Source organism: Geotrypetes seraphini, chromosome 17 (genome assembly GCF_902459505.1).
Source record: "Geotrypetes seraphini chromosome 17, aGeoSer1.1, whole genome shotgun sequence".
NCBI classification, from domain to species: Eukaryota; Metazoa; Chordata; class Amphibia; order Gymnophiona; family Dermophiidae; genus Geotrypetes; species Geotrypetes seraphini.
This window is the reverse complement of record NC_047100.1, coordinates 2,458,325-2,475,097: the sequence shown is the minus strand read 5'-3', so window position 1 is coordinate 2,475,097 and position 16,773 is coordinate 2,458,325. Positions and strand designations below refer to the sequence as shown.

Here is a 16,773-nt window from a genome sequence, read left to right as displayed (position 1 = left end):
CTTTATTAAAAATTCAACTTGGTAATTCACATAAAAATGTCTAGGACCCAACACGGGCTGTGTTTCAACAATACATACAGTCTTCCTCAGCGCAGAGTTTTCTTTTAATCCGTTAACTAGGACTTCTTAATCCAAGAGGTCTTATCACAGGTCCTATTGGGACCCCTGAGGAAGATTGTATTGTCGAAACACGAACCGTCTTGGGTCCTAGACATTTTTATGTGGATTACCAAGTTAAATTTTTAATAAAGCCTCCATCTTGAACATCAACTCTCCACAGAGTCTTTTGTTTCTGTTGGATTTCCTTCTGTGGAGTAACCAGGGTCAACTTTTTTGCTTATGTTTAATATTTAAAACATTTTTATACTGCACATATGAAATTCTATGTAGTTTACAATAATACAAAACAAAAATTATACAATCAAACTTAGAATTAAATGTGGAAGGGCATTTTAGAAAGGACATCCAACTCGGAATATGGGCGTCTGTTTCTTGTGTATTTTAAAAGAGTATCTGCCGACATACAGCCTATTCTAAAATCAAGACAAATGGACATCCATGTGCTGGTGACGTCCAGTATGAACATCCAGTTGGCAAACTGAAATGTACAAACTATGAATAGGGCAAACCAAGGGATGTGGACATCTTTGTAACATCAGGAAATGGCCCTATAGAAACAGATGTGGTGGAACAGGCTAATGGTTACAGCAGCTAGAGATAAACCAGACGTTACTGGTTCAAATTCCATTGTTTTACTATTTGCAATTTTCTTTTTGTCTTTTTATAATTGTGAGCCCTCCAGGGACAGAAAAGTACTTACTGTGACTTCTCTTACTTTCTGTAAGCTAAACACATCAAGTACCAGGTACAAATACAAATGTTCCTGTGCGTGCTCACTAGCGCTGCTGAAACCCTTTGGCCATTGTCAGCGTCCATGAACTAAACACACTGTCTTCAGTGAGCTAGAAGCTTTTTCTCTGGATAGGTGCACGTGGGGATGGGTTGAGCTGCTGTAGGTTTCCCCAGACAAAAGTTGTTAAATCGAAAATCCCCTTGGACTTCTGACACAGACCTCGAAAAGAGGATTTGTCCGGGGAAATCTAGCCATCTGGTAACCCTACCCCTAGGTGAGATTTACGTCCTTTTTCTTTCAATTTTACGTCCTTGAGGCTTAAGGTCCTTGTAGTCCTGGGGAAAGCATAGGACTTTCTCTTGTGGGGTCATGTTTTAAAAGGTCATTCAGACATTATACTCATCTTTTCATCCATATAGGAGTAAAATACGGCCTCGCGTTTCTTGAATTTCCTTCCAAACTATGGTTGGGCCATCTGTTTTGGATTGTACTGTATAGAAAATTGTATTAGAAAATGATTTCTCCGTGCTAGAGGCATTATCTTGACGCCACCAGCCTTGTGTTCAAAGACGTGAGCTCCTTTGCAGAACACCAGATCTGGCATATGGTCTTTTTCATAGGTTGGAGATTTGATCACCAGTGCAATTGTATCAAGGGAGGGATAGTGGATTTTGTTCATTTGTAATCATTGCAAAGTCTATATAGATTTTTTTAACATAAGATTCTTTGATCTCGGCGTTTGGGCACTATCTCAATCAAGTCTTGCTGTGATGTAGAATTGGTTATACTTGCTTAGATGAGATTTTTTTTTTTTTTTTTTTGCTAATAACTCCCCTTCCCCTTTACAATGCCATGTGCCAAAAGCCCCGAAGCCCTTTAAATCCCCTATGGGTTTTGGGGCAGTTACCACTGCGTCCCACGCTATTGGGCTTTGTAAAAGAGGGAGGAAATTGTTTAGCTTGAGATGATGTCAGTACTCAAGTCATGAAGAATGTCAACAGAATTGGTTCGGTGCCCCCCACCATTGTGATGCAACTGATTTGTCAACCAATGAAACACCACTTGTATGCTCACCATTAGTGCGCAGGTCCGGATTATGCGCACTGGCAACATGCCTCCCAATGATGCCGGGTGTGTACGCGATTCAGAGGCCTCCCACCTGTCTCTGGAGTTCTCTTACAAAAGTCATCATAACAGCATGCACACAACCAGGTTTTTCGGTGGCCACAGAAGGCAAAGGTCGGATTCACACAGCATTCGCCATTGACGGTACTGTACAGAACAACCATTGAGAGCACTGCACACATCCGACCCCTGTCCCCTGCAAAGCAGAACAGGAAACTTCACACGGCAATCACCTCCCTGTGAAGCTCCATTCAGTGGGACACAAACTGTACACACCGTTCGTGTAACTGACAGATATGAGGTAAGAGAACGCCAGAGGCAGGTGGGAGGCTGATGAAAAACCTGTTGAGGGGGAAGCATCTTTTGTAAGACAATCCTGAAAGCAGATTCGCTTGTACATGTACAGATAGTTTACAGATCCAAGGTCTTTGCCTCCCATCTACTGCGTACTATCCATGCTCCACTGTACAAGCAATATTTTGCATGTTGTAACCCAAACTCCTGAGGCAAGACTTCTGAAACCTTCATGCAGTCATCCATTCAAGTACCAGATGACTTGTATCATCCTTACAGGAGGGGGAGGGAGGCATTATGGTCCACAGCTTTATTTCCTTCTAGATCTAGAGGAATAGAAGGCCATCTGTGTTAGTCAGGTACACAAGGATATGCTACAGCTTGTCTAGAGGTAAGATTAGAGATGATGTGTCGAGTGAAAGTGTAAGTGGCTGTCCAGATGCACAGAACCACAGGCGGTTTCTGTTACTCATATGCAGTTCAGTTTATACTGTATTAGCAGTGCTGCTTCCTTTCCCATATCAGAGAGATCTCTCTGAGCCGCACAAGATCCATTAGACACATCTCCTGTCTCGCTTTTGTTCTGGTGGGGTAATTTATTCAGGTACCTCTAATCGAATTTGGCAACAGCTGCTTTTATAAGAAAATACTGGTTGCCTGAGGGGCTTTTCTTGTTGCTAAGGACAGGACACAGGTCTCATCTTATGGGTCATAATTCACCCAAACCTTCAAGAGCAGACACGTGAGAGAGTCTGAGGAACGTGAGAGCAGCTCCCTCCCAAGGTGACCAGAAGTGATGCCTCTGAGTGCATCAATCACGTCATGACTGATTTTATAAAATGTTACAGTCAGGATATCCCCAGGACGGTTGCAAATGCTGAATGCTGAAAAATGCCCATAAATGATAGGAATGAAAAAGCACAGAATCTAATGAAAGCTGGATTTCTTTATGTTTATAAAAACACTTCTTTCTCGCTCTCCAGCCCTTTTACTAAGCTGTGATAGAGGTTTCTACCGCTCATAGAATTCCTGAGAGCATCAGAGCGGTGTCAGACCATTTAGTACCGTGGGCTACGGTAGAAACCTCTGGCACGGCTTAGTAAAGAGGACCTATATTCACTGATGTTGTAGGTGAGGAAGAGCATAATGTGATATTTTAATGTAACTTTGGCATGAGTCCGATGTGGCCAAATGAAAGGTGAATGTGAGTTGCATAGAAGGAGCAGAACCAGGCTTAGGCCTGAAGCTCAGGGAGGTAAAGTGATGTCCATAGTGGAGCAGACCTCAGCTCATTATTATACAGAACACTTCTTTTCTGAGTAAACCACGACCTCATCGTTGATAGCGCTTCCTTCTTTTTCTAGATTAATCTGGACCATAACATGACCGTTGTAAGCAGAAAGTCCATTACTGTGGCTCCAGGACAGCCAGTCCATCACATCATGCAGTTTGACCCCTGGGACTCCAGTTTCCTCTATGTAATGACATCTTATCAGGTGAGATCTTGCAAGAATGTAGAGTCAGGCATTTTTCTTGTAGAAGGGTATAATTCACACAGACCTTGACTGAATTTTGACCACTTTGGGTTTTGCTGTCACAGGAAGACTCCACCCCTACTGTTTAAGCAAAGGTTTTAAATCAGTCCCAAGGATTCTGGCGATTAGCTGGAAATGAAGCAAAGATAAATGATTCCTCTGAGGAAAGAGCATCAGTCATTTGGGTAATTGGGTGGCTTCCCAAACACAGTGCCATTTTCATTATCTCCTGGAGTTTGGCTTAGGGTTACCAGATTGTTGCATTAAAAAAGAGGACACGTGCTCCCCCAGCCCCGCCGCCAAGCCCTGCCCTCACTCTAGATTTCTCCAGACATGTCCTTTGGAGGATGGCTTTTCAAAACCCATCATTTTGTCCGAGTTTTGAAAATCTATAAAATTAAGGGTGTTACCCCTTATTGATTACTGAATTTTATGTTATTATGTAATATAATTCTTTCTCCTCAATGATGTGGGCTCGATGGGATTTCTGATTTTCTATGACTGATTTAAGTTGTATTAAAAAATAATATTTCAATATTTTTTGTATAAATTCCCATATCCTGTATACTTGTTTGGATACATTAATAAATTTCAATTAAAAAAAAAAAAGAAAAGAAAATCTTCCCAACATCATTGCACCTGCACGGATGCAATGAGGTGATGTCACGTGTGCATGTGCATGTGTGCGACATCATCGTGTCGTCTCCGCGCATGTGTGGATGCTGGCTGGGGGGCAGAACAGGGCGACAAAGAGGCGGAACTGGGCGGTCCTGGGGGCGTGGCCATGGGTCTGGATTTTCCCAAAGGAAAACCCGGTAACCCTACCTCACACAAAACTCGACTCTTCTTCCCTGAGCTTCTTGGGGCCTTGTCTGGAGGGTCTCCAAGCATGCACACGCGATGCCGCACATGCATATAATGTCATCACGTCACATCCACGCATGCTCGGGGGCCCTCCAGATGTGGCCTCAAGTTCGAAGTTTTTCAAAACCCAGACAAACTGCTGGGTTTTGGAAATCTGTCCTCTAAAAAGAGCACATGTCCGGGTTTTCTCAAACATCTGGTAATCCTAATTTGGCTTTTGTTGCAGATCATTACGGGACCCTCTGTTGTGAAGGGACTCCACAAAGCGTCAGAGGTCCGAGACTGATCCTGCTTCTTCTCTCTTGTGCAGATAAGTCGTGTAAAAGTGGCGTCTTGTCACCAATATGCTACGTGTGCTGAATGCCTGGGGGCAGCTGATGCCTACTGCGGGTGGTGCACCATGGAGGCCAGGTACAGCTCAATCACTGCTCTCTGTCCCCCGGCTTTTCCTAGTCCCACATTTAATAGCTCACCTATTAAATGTGACTTGCTTACTAATGAGTGCCTTGAAAGATGTGACTTTACTAATAATTATTAATCATTCTTCAGTAATAATTAATTATTATTTTGGGCAAAAGTTTGGAAGTTAAGAATACTGTGTAGAGAGCAGCTGAAACCAAATCTGCTGTTCTATTTTAGCTTACATCAAAGCTGAATCCAAAACTGGCCTGGCTTCCTGGAAAGGCATAGTCTCTACTCCCTCCATTCCCTCCTCCTTGCCCCAAACAAAAGGATCCTCTCCTCTTCCATCCAGAGCTAACCCTCCCCCCCCCTTGGGTCTACTGTATCATCCACTGTCACTTCAACTCATGTCGACTCTACTGGCAAAATGGTTGCTGGGAGGAGAAGGTGGCTTTTCAGGTCCTGCTGCAGCAGCCAGTGCTGGGAATCAAGTCAAGTCAAATCAACACTCTAGCACCGATAGGGCAGTCCCTTAGTTGGTAGAAAAATCCCACAGGTACTGTGGTGGCCATTCTGTAATGATTGTCTTCCAATGCAGTCAGTCAAAATCCAGATGGCCGATGGGAAGCCATTGTGCCAGGCCTTTCTTTAGGCAATTTTCAAAATCTTCCAGCCAGGTGGTTGATACTATTGGAGTAACTGTCTTAATAGTCTCTATGCTTCCATTTGTTAGAGGCATGATTGTCTAAGTGATTTTCTGGATAAGATTATCATTTGAAGTTATTGTTATTTTGTAATACTTGGTATTTCCCTCTGCATGCCATTTTCGAAGGAAGGCTCTCTTTGAGGCCACCTTTGAGTTTCAGGGGCCCAGAATCTGGAACAACCTCCCAGGCAGCCTTCGACAAACACCCACATACTGGCGACACCAGAAAGTATTTCTTCACAGAGAGAGTGGTTGATCATTGGAACAAGCTTCCAGTGCAGGTGATCGAGGCAGACAGCGTGCCAGACTTTAAGAATAAATGGGATACCCATGTGGGATCCCTACGAGGGTCAAGATAAGGAAATTGGGTCATTAGGGCATAGACAGGGGGTGGGTAAGCAGAGTGGGCAGACTTGATGGGCTGTAGCCCTTTTCTGCCGTCATCCTCTATGTTTCTATGTTTCTATGATGGGTCATTTGGCCTTTATCTGCCATCATGTTTCTATGTTTCTATAATCAGAAAGTTCTATGACATCACAATGCAGGTGTAAAGAGCCTTAGCCTATAGGAAGAGGAGATGCAAATGTTAAGAGCCTTAGCCAATAGGGAGAGGAGGAGAGAGTGGCTGCTGCAGACACCAGAAAGTATTTCTTCACAGAGAGAGTGGTTGATCATTGGAACAAGCTTCCAGTGCAGGTGATCGAGGCAGACAGCGTGCCAGACTTTAAGAATAAATGGGATTCCCATGTGGGATCCCTACGAGGGTCAAGATAAGGAAATTGGGTCATTAGGGCATAGACAGGGGGTGGGTAAGCAGAGTGGGCAGACTTGATGGGCTGGAGCCCTTTTCTGCCGTCATCTTCTAGGTTTCTATGATGGGTCATTTGGCCTTTATCTGCCATCATGTTTCTATGTTTCTATAATGAGAAAGTTCTATGACATCACAATGCAGGTGTAAAGAGCCTTAGCCTATAGGAAGAGGAGATGCAAATGTTAAGAGCCTTAGCCAATAGGGAGAGGAGGAGAGAGTGTTGATCATTGGAACAAGTTTCCAGTGCAGGTGATCGAGGCAGACAGCGTGCCAGACTTTAAGAAGAAATGGGATACCCATGTGGGATCCCTACGAGGGTCAAGATAAGGAAATTGGGTCATTAGGGCATAGGGTAAGCAGAGTGGGCAGACTTGATGGGCTGGAGCCCTTTTCTGCCCTCATCTTCTATGTTTCTATGTTTCTACTTCCAATTCAGGAAAGCACTGAAAACTCGCCTTTTTCCCTCAGTGCATTGGCCCTTTCCCAGGCAGTCCCCTGCATGATATCTTCCATGCAATTTCTTTGTAATATCTGTCTCTGTAGCAATTCTAATATTGTGTAAGCCACAATGATTCCTAGCTGAAATTTTTGTGGGATACAAGAGTTGATATGGTATGATTTGTTATGGTATAAATATGTTAAATAGCATCAGTCCCAGTACAGATCCCTACAGCACTCCACTATTCATCCTCCTTCAGTGAAAAAAATGGCCATTTAACCCTACCCTCTGCTTCCTGTCCAATAACCAATTCTTAATCCACAATAGAATATTCCCTCAGGAGTCGCTCATGAGGAACTTTGTTGAAATCTTTTTAAAAATCTAGATACACTACATGAACTGGCTCACCTTTATCCACATGTTTATTCATAAATGTCATGCCTTCAAAGAATTAAAACAAATTGGTAAGACGAGACTTCCCTTGGCTAAATCCATGCTGACTGTGTCCCATTAAATTATGTTTGTCTATGTGTTCCATAGTTGTATTGTTTATAATAGTTTCCCAGGTTTACCAAACTCTAATTTCTTGGATTAACCTTTGACCCTTTTTTGAAAATTGATGTTACATTGGTCACCCTCTAATCTTCAGGCACTAGGACCGTTTTAATAACAAGTTACAGACCAGCAATTTCATGTTTAAGTTCTCTCAGTGCCCTAGGGTGCCTGCCATCCTGTCCAGGTGATTTGTTATTCTTTAATTTGTCGATTTGGCTCAGTCTATCTTCCAGGTTCACTGAGATTTTTTTTTTCCGTTTCTCTACATCTTCTTCCATGAAAATGAAAAGCAAAGAATCCATTCAGTCTCTCCACTAGGACTTTGTGACCAACGTTCTCCCCGAGTGCCCTTTTTGTTCTTTCATGATCTAATGGTCCCACAGATTCCCTTACAGTCTTTCTGCTGCTGCTGATGGACCTGAAAAAGTTACTGTGAGATTTTGTCTGTGTGGCAATTTTCTCTTCCTCTTCTTTTACCCTTCTTAATCAATGCTCTACTTGTAACGACTTATGTGGTTTCTTATTTCCTTCATTCGGATCTTTTTTCTGTTCTTTGTTATATAGTGTGGTTTCAACCCCCTCCACACCCCAATATTCACTCCAAATTGTTATTTTGTATAATTTTTTCCTTTATTGAGTGGTCTGGAGGAAATGAGGTGGATTTGCTGAAGGGATACAGGGTTGGGGGGGGGTTATTACTCTATTATATGCCATTCATGTGTTTTTCTTATTTCTTGTTATTTTGTGTTCTGCTTTAGAACATTGCAAATATAAATATTTAACATAAATGCAGATCATTTTTCTCAGTTTGTCTGTGCTGGCTGTGAATCATCTTGCTTGTAGTCCACTGTCCTGTACTGTGATTATCTGTCTCTTATGCTTCATCTAACCTTTTTTTTTTTAGTTCAAAAATGTTTATTAACAATTTAAAATGAAACTACTCCCAACAAGAGCCAAGTCCCCAACAAAATGTGTACAACAGAAAATAAGAATCCAACAAGCGAGAAACCTTTATAAAGTTTGGCCTGCAAGGCTCTTTCACAGCAGCAGCTTTCTTGCGCTTCCATACCAAACAACCCTGGTGCCACCAGGCACAATTCAGATAAGGCAGAACTATCCTTCCAGCTAGCTAGAATTTGCTAAATCGCTAATCCCATTAATACATCAAACAGTTTAGCTTCAGTTCTATTCAGAACTGTAGATTAGACTTCAGACCAGAAAATTACAAGCCCTGTAAGGAAGTGGAACATGAAGGTTTAAAATAATGACAACTCTCTCCCACACTGACCCCCCAAACCATTACACTTCAGTACAGGCAGACAGCATATGCTGAAAAGTCCCCACCTCCAGGTGACATGATCAATATACACCTGACCCCCCCACCCCCAGCCCCTTGGCATGGACACCTGATGAGCCACATTAAATAAAGACTGAGTCACTGAAGCTGAAAGGTTAGCCTAGTCCAAGAAACACCCATTCCTCATCTACCACCACTTCCCTAAAATCATGCTCCCAAATTTGCTCCAAAGCTGCACATCTGTCATTACCCTTAAACTTGACCTTCCCGAGGATGCTTTTCTACTCTGCCCAGCCCAATCAGGCCTTCACAAAAATCACATGAAGCAGAATCTGCCTTCCGCACAAGCCAAAATGGCCGAGAGGCCTTCAAGCACTGCCAAGGCTGCAACCACTGGTAATACTAAGACACCCCTAAATCATACTCCTGACCCATGTCCAGAAAAGCCTTAAACTCCCCCCGTTCAAAAACTGATGCCCTTATCCACTGTCCTGTACTATATCAGTCTCTTGTGCTTCATCTTTCCTTAATAATTCCTGTGTCAGGTTTTGATCTACTCATGGTTTCTGAAGTAACTTTCTCTGCTCTGCTTATATTTAGCCAGTAGTTTTCTGATCTGATTCTTTAAAGAGTTTTATCTCTTGATTTGTAAATTCTCTTGCTTCCTTCTCTAGAGGTGTTGCTGGATCTCCCTCATTGCTCCTGTGTTGTGCAATATTTGTCTTGGTTTAAGTTGGAGACCACCTGTGGTTTTCTCCATATCGTTCTTCACCGTTCTAGATTTCTCCTACCGCCTTTTCTATTGCAGATGTTCTCTGCAGCAGGATTGCCTCCATTCCTCTGAGCCTCTGTACTGGACTAGTGCAAGTGAGGGTTTGGACAACTGCCCAAATATGACCATCATACCATCCAAAATTAACATAAACTCTGACAATACCGTAAGTACAGATTATGTTAGGAGCCAGTGGTCCTGAGTCTGTAAATTCTTTTTTCATTGCTTGTATACGTGCTGTCAATAAAAAAAAGTGCTCCCCTCCTTCTCTGCAGCCCAAAAAAGGACAGAACCTCCCTCCTTCCCTGTTCAAAAAAGAAAATATGATTGCCTGGAGACATATAAATATAGCCCTGTGCAATCAAGTACTGCATGTATTGCAGTGTTTGTTTATGTGAAGCCTCTATACCGCTACTAATCACAGGGGAGTCAATTCAGAGCGGTTTGCATGAGTTTTAGTAATGGTGTTACAATACGTGAGCTTCTGTAAAGGTGTTACAATACATGAGTTAAATGTATGTAGATGTTACCTATTTATACCATCTATGTTCTTTGATCCACTTAATGATTCAGTTAGTGAGTTCATATTCTCTATTCCAATCAGGGCATTTTAATCCAGATCAATGGTAACTTCCCAGTTTTGAGAGGGATGAGAATGTCATGTGATTATGGGAATGGAGTTCAAACAGAGGCTCAAATTCCGACCTTGGATTCCAGGCTGGAGATTGCTTACTGCCCTTTGCTTCCGAGGGAGAAATTCCCTGCTTTCTCTCCGCATCAAGGTAGGATATTGGAAGAAGGTTTCAAGTTTATTATTAGGTTTTAATATACCGACCATCAAATAAATATCTGGCCGGTTTACATTACAATAAAAAATATAGATGAGAAAGAGAAGTTATTATATTCAATATTTAGAAGTACAAACAGTGTATGTTAAAACATAAACAAGACAAACTTGATTGTGAGGGAAGAGGTTTGTGGAAGGGTAAAGTTACATTGTTAAGAGAAAAGGGAGAAAGAGGGAATAGGGAAAAAACATTTGGGTGGGGAAAAAGTCTTTTAGAAATAATTTTTGAAGGTTAAATAATTGAAAATAACAGAGAAAGTAGATACTAAACTGAAATAAATGCATCGCGGAATAGAAAAGTCTTTAGGCCTATCTTAAATTTATCCAGTTGTTCTTCGTCGCGAAGAGGTTGTGGTAAAGAGTTCCATAGCATTGGAGCAGTGACAGAGAAATGAGGATGAAGGACAGGAGTTGGGAAACGTTGGCAAGTTGTTAATTTATTTGCTGATATTTTATAAAATGGAGCTGTGAAACCACTCAAGTCAGTAAACATCAAATCAAACCATGCCATAAAATAACATCCGGTAGAAATAAAACCATCCAATAAAGTTATATTAAAAACTGACTAAACGAAGCACATGGAACAAATAATAAAATCACATTCAAACAGACTATCACACAGTCTACTAACATTAAAACCAGACTAATATGAGCTTACAGAACTAAAAATAAAATCACCCAAAAGATGATCCCTCCCCCTTTTACATAGCTGCGCTAGTTTCTCAGGGCTCTGGCTACGCCACGACCAGCACTAAAAATGCTAGCGCAGTTTTGTAAAAGGCAGGGGGAGGAGGGTAAACGGTTTCGTAAAAGAGGCCCTATGTTAAAATGAAGCATATGAAACTAAAAGTAAAATCACACATTAAAAGCAGATTAATTCAAGTATACAGGACTAAAAATAAAGCTGGAGACTTGTCTCCTGTGTCTCCGTTGGTACTGATTATCCAGTATGGAGGCTCAAAGAAAGTCCCGTCTTTTCTTTCTTTGAGGGATTGTATAACTTTCCTATTATTATACTGGGGTTCTTTTCCTTCTCTTTATTTAGCCTGTAAACCACTTAGTTCTGCTCTGTCAGTTTTAGTGGTATAGAAAATATTAAATAAAAATAAAACTGCACAACAAAATTACATTAAAAACAGACTAATATAAGTATGCGGAATTAAAAATTAAATCACACAATCAAATGATATGAAAATGAAACTAAAGTAAAGGGGCTCAATTTCAAAAGAGAAAAAAGCACCCCAAAAGTAGAGCTGGGGAAAGCCACGGGGCCTGGCTGTTGTTGAAAACAATCTCCCGGATGAGCAGAAGAGCCCTGATCTTGCTGATGGTTGAGAGAAGAATCGGTGGGAAGGGGCAGGCCCTGGTTGACATGGTTCATGGTGACTCTTTTCATTCCAGATCACGTCAGCATGTCAGTTGCGATGCGAGTGAACGGCACCAATGTGGTCTCGGCCAATTTCATCATCTATGACTGCAAGAGAAGAGGCGATGTCAATTCCAAGACTGCGTAAGTTACCAACAGCCGCAGGACAGGATGAAACTGCAGAGCTTCCCTCTTTCAGCCGCAGGGCAGTACATTGAATTGAATTTGCTTTAATTTTTTTTAATTGCGCCGGTGAACAAAATGCACGTTTAAAAAAATGCAATTTCCTCCAGAGCTCTCAATGTGTTGTTCACACTGAGGGATTCACAGGAACATTTCAAAAAATTTAGAACAAGGTTGTGAAGTACGACAAGCAGACCTGGTTTTTAGAGTATCCACAGTGGATATTACAGACATGCCAAGTCACGTCAGCTCGCACACCAAAGGGCCCTCCTTTCATGCATTCTCTCCCTGCTCCTGCTCCTGCTCCACTGCACTCTCTTTCTCTCCTTTCCCTCCTCTCCCTTTCTCACACTCCCACACATCCAGCATCTCTCCCTCCAACTTGTGCTTCATCACCAGCAGAGGAAATTATTTAAGACAAATTGCTTCAGTCCAGCCCTCAGACCTTTCCTCTGTTGTATCCCACCTGCTGTGATGCAATTTCCTGTTTCTGCATGGACAAGCCATGACAGAGGGAATGCACAAGGGCCATTTGGAGGCAGTCTGTCTCAATCACTGTCCTGTATTGTCCTAAGCTTTGGTCAAGAAGATGTGAATGTGTTCGTTCCCCCTATTTCATTTTGTAAACTGCTTAGACTTTACTTTTGTTTATATTTGCAGTATATCAAGTAAATTGGATCCACAGTGATAGAGGGGGAGAGAGAGACTTGACTGAGGGCAAAGGAGCAATGTTGGAGAAAGAGGGATTAGGGACACAGATGGTTAGTGCTGGAAAAGGCAGGGATAAGGGCAATGCTGGACATGAAAGGAGAAGAATGAGGCTGGATATGAAGGGACAGAGATACAAAAGGTCAATGCTGGAAGAGGTAAGGATAGAGACGCAGAGGGGAAATGCTAGACAGGGAGATAGGGATCCAAAGGGCAGATGTCTGCAGTCAGGGGATTCACCCAACCCCCTGAATGCCTTGAGGGTGTGGTGTGAGGAGAGAATACTAGAAGATCCACCTCTAAAGCTGAAAAAACACAGAGGTGAGATTTTGAAGAGTAATAGCCCCTGAAGAAAGCAGTGAATGGGCTAAAAGATAAGTGTTCTTCTTTAATTAAGTAGTTCACCACATAAGGTTGATTAAAAAGAAATTTTGCCTGTATTGAATAATATATTCCTGACAAGACCGATGATGACTAGGGCACGAAAAATTACGCCAGTAGTGCCAGGGGTGTTTGAGGTCTTGGGTTAAATTTGGATTGTTCACAGACAGTACAATATACATCAGTTGAACAAACTGTTTTTCCTTTTTCAGTTTGGATTACCCTCTTAGTTTATAACCATAAAGCTTTAAGACCTCACAATGCAGGTGAGAAGAGCTTTAGCCTATAGGAAGAGGAGGAGATAGTGGATGTTGTGGATGGGCCATTTGGCCTTTATCTGACGTCATGTGTCTGTTTCTATGCAAGTAAAATCTGTGAGTGACGCTCCTAGAACGTATAAGAGATTGCTGTTGAGCTCACAAGCCACAATCCCGGAATGCTCAACTGTACTTATGATCTAGATTAACCATCATTTGATTAAAAAAAAAAACTTGGCTTGATGGACCTTTAGTCTAATCCAGTAGGACAAGGCTTATGAAATCCCTTGGTCTGCCCAATAGGTCTATGCATTACAAATCCATGATTGAGTTCAATTTGTCTTTAAAGCGTGGTCTAGCACCTACCAGTCAGGGCTACTTTAATATCATAGATCACATCTTAATAGGAATTCAGTGTTGCAGAGACTTAACCCAGAGATGAGTTTTGAACAACTTCTGTCCCAGTGGCTTGCTCTGGCCACATTCACTTACTGTGTTTTTAGCCCTCGATTTCTTGGTTTGCTTCTTCAGTCCTTTGATCCTTTTGTGCTTTTGGAACTTCACTGGCTGGACATATCCCAATAATATTTGTAACACAGTGAAATCAACTCCTCTTATGGCGAACAGTCATCCGTTTCTCCCAGCCATGCCATTTCCTTCTATAAGCTTCAGTGACAGCTCTTACAAAAATTTTACTTGGGAATGTTTGAGAGTGGAAGATTTATTTCAGCCTTTAGTTTCATTTCTGGACAGTGTCTTTGGTCAAATAATTCATGCTTCATTTTTTTCCCTTTCATAAACAGGGAGGAAAGACATACAGGTTTTCAATTACAGTTTGTAGCCAAGCCTACCCACCCATGTGAGGATCCGCTTTCATGGAAGAAATGCTGTCTCTGTTTTAAGAACTTTTCTACCCTGGAAAACTAGTTTTGGGATAAATGTAGCAATCTTAGCTACTAGAACTTAAATATTGTAATAGGATCCTCATAAGTTAAAGGCCATTGGTTGCTCCAGTGTTTTACTGAGCTATTGGGATATTATGAAGTTCGCCTCATGAATGTTCCTAAGGGCCTTTCAGCACGCATTAAGATTTTATGACTTACTGCGGAGGATTTCCAAATCTGTCCTGGCCAGTCAGGTTTTCAGGACATACCAAAATGTATGAAAATCTCTTATAAATAATCATTTTGGATGTCCTGAACGGCTGCAATTTCCCCAGGATGGATTTGGGAGTCACTGACTTACTACGTCTTAGGCCCCGAATGAAGTGCGATTGCAAACAAGCGGTAGAGAGAGACTTTGAATTGAGCTAGTGATGTGGGCTTTGCTCCCAAATTTTGCACTGTCAAAATGTTGAAGAAGGCAGAGAGTTTTGAAAATCTTAAAAAGCACCTAAAGCTTGTTACTGTACATCTTAGCTTAAAGCATCCTGCTCTTTTCTTTTCAGACACTAGGTCAGTAAAGGTGCTCAATTATGTAGTCATTTATTTCATTTTCTGTCCCAATGAGCTCAGAATGGGTTACACTAGGGTTACCAGATGTCAGGGATCTGGACGGCTTTTCAAAACCCAGCACTTAGTCCGGGTTTTGAAAAGCTTCTAGCAGCAAGTGATGTCATGATAGCATTCATGCATGCGTGGCTACAGCACGGTGACATCATGCACACGTGCATGTCATCGCATCACACCAGTGCATGCAGGAATGCCGTCCGATGTCACTCGTTGCTATACAGTGTTTTGCCATAGACCCGCCTCCAGGCCCTCCCTGCCCCGTTATGCCCCAATCCTGCCCCAGACCTCCTCCCCCCCCCCTCCCCAGCTGCCTGTGATGCGATGACATGGATTCCCTCCTGTCCGACACGATTTTGAAGTTCAGGACTAATATCAGGAAGTTCTGCTTCACACAGAGAGTGGTTGACATCTGGAATACTCTCCCAGGGGAGATTATTGCAGAATCGACAGTCCTAGGCTTCAAGGGCAAACTAGATGCATATCTCCTTGAGAGAGGCATATAGAGATATGGTTGGCTATAGGGTAAGCCAGGTGTATACCTGGCAGGGCCTCCGCGTGTGCGGATCACCGGACTTGATGGACCGAAGGTCTGATCCGGAGATGGCGCTTCTTATGTTCTTATGATCAGATGTAATTATGGAGGACCTCCACATAACTCATATGCATGCCAAATTGTTTGAACATTGATTGCTGTTTCCAAATTGGACAATTTACCGGCACCACAGTCACCCACAGGATTTTACCAGCGATTTTAGAGCATCCGGCCCAGGTTAGCTTTCCTATTGAGAGGGGGGGGGGGTGAGAAAGGATGGTAAGATGGGAGGATTTAAATGTAACAGAAAAAGAGCAAAGAAGATGTGGTGAAGGAGAAGGGGCAGCAAATTGCCCCCTCCCTGTCTGCCATACACTGAATGGGAGAAGGGGGAGAGATCATTTGTTGCATATTAGGAAAAGGATTTGTTCTGATTCATTGTTTGTGTCTTAACGGTGTGGCAGGAGTTTGGAAGCTCTTGAAAGACACATCTGTGAAATACTATAACCCAGGGGGAGCTTTGACAGAAAGCAGACTCCAATTTGCTGACTATTAAGGAAGGACCCTTCGCTGCGAACCCATTAAAGCTCCTGCACATCTTTAAGGGGTGGTTTTATAAGCGACCTGAGTGTGTATATGTGTATTGCACACACCGTAAGAAGGGTTATAAAAATGTTCAGCATATACACACATAAAAGACGGCACTGGGTTTACGTAATTCCTAGTGATTGTGTCTGCCTTGGAGCAAGTAGAACCTCATCAGGCAGCTTTTTTTTTTTTTTTTGGGGGGGGGTCTGTTTTATAGATAAATTGGGTTCAATGAGCACACACGGGTGTCTTCACAGTAGGGTTACCAGTTGTGCATGTTTCCCCGGACACGTCCTGTTTTTCAGGGCTCTGTCGGGTGTCTGGGTGACCTTTTTTAAATTGAATTCTTTTGTCCGGCTTTTGTTTTCTGCGACAGCAAGAAGAAATATGTGTGGGGCCACTGTGCAGTGGCATGCATTGTGACTGTCTGCTGTGCCGGTCTTCTTTCCTGGAACAGGAAATGACATCACAGGGGGAAGAGGACCGGTGCAGCCAACAGTGCACACCTCAGCAGAGCAGCAGCAGGAGGGAACAGAAGCCAAGGTAATACAGGAAGAGAAGGGGAAAGGAGGTGAGAGAGAAAAGAGATGGATAGCTGTAGGTAGGCAGTAAAAAGAGGGACATTGAAGAATAAATGAAGAAAGGGAGAAAAAAAACAGTGTTAGAGATGGATGTAATAGTGAAGGAGATGACGAAGGCACAAGAACTCAATTTCCCCCGTCCTGTCCCCATGAGTTTTGCCGCTGT

At 42.5% G+C, this 16,773-nt stretch overlaps 1 protein-coding gene across 4 annotated transcripts in view; it reads left to right on the top strand.

The window, feature by feature from the left end:
- PLXND1 (plexin D1) overlaps positions 1 to 16,773 on the top strand; it is a 102,519-nt gene that overhangs the window by 28,416 nt on the left and 57,330 nt on the right. For all 4 annotated transcript variants that reach the window (XM_033926041.1, XM_033926043.1, XM_033926045.1 and 1 more), the window contains exons 3-7: positions 3,637 to 3,768; positions 4,982 to 5,082; positions 9,690 to 9,819; positions 10,258 to 10,435; positions 11,902 to 12,010. In XM_033926041.1, the coding sequence (XP_033781932.1) occupies positions 3,637 to 3,768; positions 4,982 to 5,082; positions 9,690 to 9,819; positions 10,258 to 10,435; positions 11,902 to 12,010 (650 nt within the window). The remainder of the gene's footprint in view (positions 1 to 3,636; positions 3,769 to 4,981; positions 5,083 to 9,689; positions 9,820 to 10,257; positions 10,436 to 11,901; positions 12,011 to 16,773) is intronic.